The 6,000-nt window shown below is 44.8% G+C and overlaps 1 protein-coding gene across 2 annotated transcripts in view; it reads left to right on the top strand.

Moving 5' to 3' along the window:
- The first annotated feature begins 347 nt into the window (after positions 1 to 347).
- Positions 348 to 6,000, top strand: part of WBP1L (WW domain binding protein 1 like) — an 86,659-nt gene continuing 81,006 nt past the window's right edge. Inside the window, exon 1 of one of the 2 annotated variants that reach the window (XM_073354490.1) lies at positions 348 to 467. In XM_073354490.1, the coding sequence (XP_073210591.1) occupies positions 381 to 467 (87 nt within the window). In that variant the 5' untranslated portion in view covers positions 348 to 380. Of the gene's footprint in view, positions 468 to 697; positions 1,017 to 6,000 lie in introns of those variants that run through there. The other variant, XM_073354489.1, reaches the window with a different exon arrangement.

Here is a 6,000-nt window from a genome sequence, read left to right as displayed (position 1 = left end):
TGGGGTGGGCACAGGCCAGACGGCCCTGCTGGTGGAGGGGGCCCTGGGCCATCATCCACCTCCCACCGCCGGCCCTTTAAATGTCAGGCGCCGAGCTTCCCTTTCCGCAGCAGCCCCTTCCATGTGCTTCCGCCTCACTCAAGATGGCGGCCAAAACGGAGTTCTTCCCGGGCCGCACTCAAGATGGCGGCGCACGGGATTAGCTCAACCCCTGGGGTGGGGGTGTCACGCGCGGATGACATGAGCCAATGACAGGCAGAGCGGGGCGTGGGGCGGCCCAATGGGAACGCCAGGTGGGCGGGGCGGCAGCCGGGGCGCCCCTCTGCTCCCGTCCCGGGCCGGGCGCGGTAGGGTTAGGTAGGCGGGGGGTGGGGGGGGGGATGGAGAGGAGGCTCCTCGGCGCCATGGCCCTGCTGCTCTTCCAGGTCCTGCCCGAGGGGCTGCCGGCCAGCGTGGAGCCCGCCCAGGTAGGGGCTGAGGGGGCAGCGAGAGGCCTGTGGGGGGCGACAGGCTTGGGGGCCCGGCGTCCGAGGAGGGGAGCTGCCCTCGGGGGACCCCTCAGGGGTGCGAAGGGGGGCTGCACGGTGTGCTCGGGATGCAGCTCCCTGTGGGGGGGGGGTTACTTTTGGGCCTGGCCCAGCAGGCTCCACTCCCCCCCCCCCCCCATGCCTGTGTACCCCCCTCATACCTGGGAAAGGGGCCTAAGCGGGTTCCTGCTTTCACCTTCGTCTGTGCGCTGTTGATTTTCTTAACGCGCTGCCCTGCCCGCAGTGAAGATTTCTCCCCTTATTCTGAGCTCCCCAGGAGGAGGGTCGAAGCCCTCCCTACTTCCCTTCCCAGGTTTTGTTGAATCTTTTTGCCTCTGTGTTGTCATGTTCTCTTCCATTGCCCCACGTCAGCCCCGCCGGTTCTTAGTGTGTGGTGAACGAAGGACCCCGGGTAGAAAAAAGCCAACCAGCCAACCCCGCAACCCTGGAAATAAATTCAACAGATTATTAGGGTTGAGTCCAGGAGAGGTAATTATTATCCTGTATTCTGACCTTCCATGTAACCCAGATCATGGACTCTCACCCAGAGATGCGCCCATCTCAAAACATATTGTTCGGGACACCCAGTGTTGACCCACTGATGGGAGAATTGACCACAACATTTATGATCTCCTCCTGATTGTGTATATTTACCAAGGTGATTGAAAATCTTGTTTTGCTGAGTGGCAGGAAGGCTGCTGTTTTGGAGTGCTGAATGTCCAGAATCTTCTAAATATTTTCAGATGCAGCCTATCTGTGACCATGGAAATTGTAGATCTGTTTAATCTTATGTCCTTTCCTGTGCGGACTAGTGCAAGATTGTACCCTATTGTGTACTCTCGACTGTGTCTTTGGTCTGGTTTTTACTGATCCAAGTGTTGGTGCTTCTACCACTTCCTTTGGGAGCTAATGTAAATAAAATTTTCAACTTTGTGCAAATGGCATATCTTAGCGGTGGGCCATTCAGAGGGAGGAATTATTTCTAGAAAACTGTGGACCTCTATGTTCCCTTATATACAAACAAAGATGCAGTAGCTGCTGTAAAGTGAGTAAAAGATACTTGTTAGTCACTGGTTTCAGAGTAACAGCCGTGTTCGTCTGTATCCGCAAAAAGAAAAGGAGTACATGCATCCGATGAAGTGAGCTGTAGCTCACGAAAGCTTATGCTCAAATAAATTGGTTAGTCTCTAAGGTGCCACTAGTACTCCTTTTCTTTTTGTTAGTCACTGCCTCTCAGTGTGTCTCAAACAAGAAGGAATTGGTGAGGGAAGACATGGCAACAGTAATACAAGCAAGTTTGTTCCTAGACTACTTGTGTATGCAATTTGTACGTCTAATCTTTCAATACAACAGCAAAATAGACCTTGGTGGATATGAGAAGTGGGGCTCGGGGGAGGAAGACAGCAGGAGAGTGGATGGGGTGCTTTAAAAAGTTTATGTATTTCATGAGTGAAGGCACACTGTTCTTGGTAATGTGTATTTCCTGTGGTGACCAGATAGAGGCAAGAAGATATTTTATAAGTTTCCTTTGTAAAGTTTTTGTTTATATAAAATTGGCTTACATTGCTTATTTTAGATATTAGGTTACCTCTGCATCTCAAACACATAGTGTTATTGCACCGCCTACTACGAATTGTAATCAGAAATGTGAAATATTGAAAATAAGCTTATAACAAAATTTTATTCATGTACACCTGCATCCATGCCACCTTATATTTGTGATTCCTTCAGATCTTATAAGTAACATTGCGTAAAGCTAGGATGGGCGGTACTGGCACTGGGAGACTAAAGAATGGTGGGGTATTATTGCAGGGAATGTGTTGTGTAATTCAGTAGGTTGAGCTCTTATTGTTGAGCCTGCACTGAACAAAAGTTCCCAAGAGCATGCTCTGTTGCAGATGATTCTGCTTTTCGGATTAAAAATAGTCCATGCTGCTTATAGTCTTTACCAAAAAATTTCCTATAGTTACTCTTATTTTATTGCTCTATACTATCTGAACTTCAGTTTGCTTAACCACTCTCTGCCTCCTTGACCTTTCCTTGTATCCAGTAAACTGGAATTAATCTTGAGAGTATGTATTAGTAAATTAAGGGTTAAAATATTGCAGTTATCCAAAAAAACCCCACTACATATCAAGAAATTCAGAGTTAAGGTTAAACTGAAAAGGAAATCAAACAGTTAAGATGGTTTGCATTCTTTAACTCTGCTCTGAAGTGACACCATAAAGCGAGGGGGAGTGAAAAATAAATATCTTTAAAAATCCGTTTTATCAAATCTGGAACCATAAACTCTAAAATGCATTAATCATAATTCTGTGGTGTTGTATTATGTCAGTATAGGGCAGAATAAAAGTAGTTTGGATGCCTTTACTGTACATTTCCATGCCTAGCATGTATGGATTTCTTAGCTTAATTACAACTATATTCTGTCAAATGTAGCTTATGCACAGATTTCAATGAGGTATAACTAATATGAAAAGTTTGAAGAGCCTGTGTTGTTCCAGTCTTAAGATCATTTGAGACAAAAAAAGTCTGAGAGAGCTTAAAGGACACATTTTACAAGTCTTCTCAGTGTAATGGGTTTACTTGTAAAATGTCTCACGCCAAGTTCAATATCAGTGTTCTAATTTTGGGGATGATACTTTCTATTCTTTATACATAAGAAGGAGGCTGAATCCCTGCTTTAAGTGCAAAACTCAGCTCTGCAGTTGAAGCTACGTCAAGCATTATCATAGTACAGCATTTCTATTTAATGTTCTAAACTTTTGTATAACATGGGTGTATGCTGTTAAACGGCTGCCACATTTCACCTGAGCTGAGGCTGCATTTAGCACCTGGGGTTTGAGCTGGTATCCTGCCTCACATAGAGGCCTGTGCCTGAAACATCAGAGCAAGGAAAAAGCTCCATAATCCACCAATGGGTGTGGTCAGGGTACAGGTCCTTCTTTTTGGGCCATGTCTACACTAGAGACCTTACAGTGGCACAGCTGTACTGATGCAGCTTTGCCTCTGTAACATCTCCTGTGTAGCCGCTCTCTGTTGATGGGAGAGAGCTCTCCCTTTGACATAATTAAGCCAGCCCCAATGAGTGGCGGTAGCTATATCAGTGGGAGAGCGTCTCCTACTGACATAGCACTGTCCACACTGGCCCTTCTGTTGGTGTAACTTATGTCACTCGGGGGTGTTTTGTCATACCCCATGAACAACATAAGTTACATTGACAGAAATGCTAGAGTAGACGTAGCCTTAGACTCCAAAAGACCTTTGTTGGCCTAGCCACTTTTATTCAGAGAGTGAAGTTATTCCTATATTTTTAAAAGTGCATTGAGATCCTTCAGAATGAAATCTGCTGTATATAACCATAGGGCATATTACACCTCTGCCACAATATCTTTTGAGACTGTTGGTTTTGGCTCACTGATTTCTGCAGCTTTGGCAGGAGACAGTGGGGATCAAAGTACATTCTGTCCTTGCTCAGACTGGGAACCTCTAAGTGACTCTGCAGGTTGGATTAAGGACTCCATGTACTGTGATAGTTGCACCATAATTCAACTGGCTGTCCACCTGTGTGTAGCATGTTTTCCCATCAATTCAAACTCTTGTTTCATACATGGCTGTGAACTCAGAACCATGTACAGTATTACATGATTTTCTCCAAGCTATCTGAGCTGAGGCGTAAATTTATTTCTATACAGCAAATGTAAAATCTGGTTTGAAAAAGTAAAATGTATCCTGGGTAAGTCCTTGGTGGTGGTGGTTGTTGTTGTTTTTTTTTTTAGAGTAATTGGGGCTGCTTTTAACTCGGAATCATAATTATCTGTCTGAGAATCCACTACAATTAAAAATTGATTGATTAAAAACAAAAACAACTTATTTAAAAATACAACCCAGAAAATTCAGGGCTGGTTATAGCTAACTATGGCTGTCAGCCATAGCACCTTGTTCTTTGATCCTGTCAGACCTCACAAGCCAAGCAAGGTCAGGCCAGGTCAGGGCTTGAATCTCAACATCATCCAGTAGGTGGCATTTTTCTCTCCGAGTCTCTTCTGAACCAATAGCTCGGCATAGTGCTGCTGGATATATGTATTATTCTGGCCAGATTCCATCAAAGGATTTTTATATGGCCTGCCTACCTAAAATATCCTACCAAATTTTATTCTTCTCAAAATTCTTCTCTTCCTAAACATCCATCTCTAATCCCTTATATTGTTTGTAACAATGGTGTCTGAGTGCCTGTTGTTTAGTATTGCTTGGCATTCTTAAACGCGGGTCACATTTAATGTGAGTGGTAGCTGTGTTTCAGTGGTAGTTGAGGTGTTTCTTGTATATGTAATTGTATTTCATTTACTCAGAAACATTTTGGTATCCTCTGTGATACGAGGCATTACATATAGTAAATGTAAGATTATTATCCTTTTCGTGTTTAAATTTATATTGGGCAGAAAACAGAGTAGGATTAAATAATAATCAAATTTAATCATGGTAAAAGTTTAATAGTGGGGCGCATCACGGTTTCATACTAGATCCAGTGTTGTCTAATTATGTTATTGATCCGGAAAGGGTGAATAGCAAGGTAGCAAAAGGTGCAAATGAGAAAGCTATTTAGGGCAGTTGGAACCAGACAGGACTGTGGTGAACTTGGACAGATCTAAACAAGCTAGGTGAATAGGTAACAGAATGGCAAGCGAAGTTCAGTGTTCATAAATGCAGAGTAATGAACTTTGGAGGAATACATTTAATTATTCATACCCCTCAGAGTTCTACATTAACGGTATCTGTGCATGAAAGGGACCTGGGAGTCATTGTAGACAGCTCAATGAAAACTTCTGCTCGATGTGCAGCTGCAGTCAAGAAAGCAAACAAGATGTTAAGATGAATAAGGAATGGTATGAAGAACATTATCATGTCTTTATTAAGGTACTCTCTCTCACAAAATTAGGTGGGGTTCAGAGAATGGTGATGAATAAACAAGGATATAGAAAACTGGTGTGAAGAGAGATTGAGAAGACTGTGATTGTTTATTTTAGAAAGGAGACTGTGACTGGGTGTACCTCCCCCGCACTGATCCGGCTGCGGTTAACCACACACTGTGAGATGAAGAGGCCATGTCCCCCAACTCCTGATGGGCATGCTTAGCCTGGAGACAGGATATAAAAGGGAGTGGCCCAGCTTAGTTTGGGCTGGTTGAGGAGGAGAATGGATGTATGCTGTGGGCTCCTGCCAGGTTGTTGCTGGCGCTACGGACCATGGAGGCCAAGCCAGTTGGATCGACGGCAGAATCCCCGCTGACCCTGGGGGATGAGAGTGGGCCAGAAGGCTGACACCTGTAGGAGAACTCAGAGCAGGAAACAGAGGTAGGAAGCAACCCAGGGAACACAACTGTTAAAATAGGAAATTGAGCTGAACCGTGGACTACTGGTTTCTTAGGGCCCTGGGTCAGGAGCCAGTTGAGAATGGTGGGCCCGGATCCCCG

The sequence above is a fragment of the Lepidochelys kempii genome, chromosome 7, assembly GCF_965140265.1.
Source record: "Lepidochelys kempii isolate rLepKem1 chromosome 7, rLepKem1.hap2, whole genome shotgun sequence".
NCBI classification, from domain to species: domain Eukaryota; kingdom Metazoa; phylum Chordata; order Testudines; family Cheloniidae; genus Lepidochelys; species Lepidochelys kempii.
The sequence above is the reverse complement of the archived record's forward strand: the minus strand, read 5'-3'. Positions and strand labels throughout refer to the sequence as shown.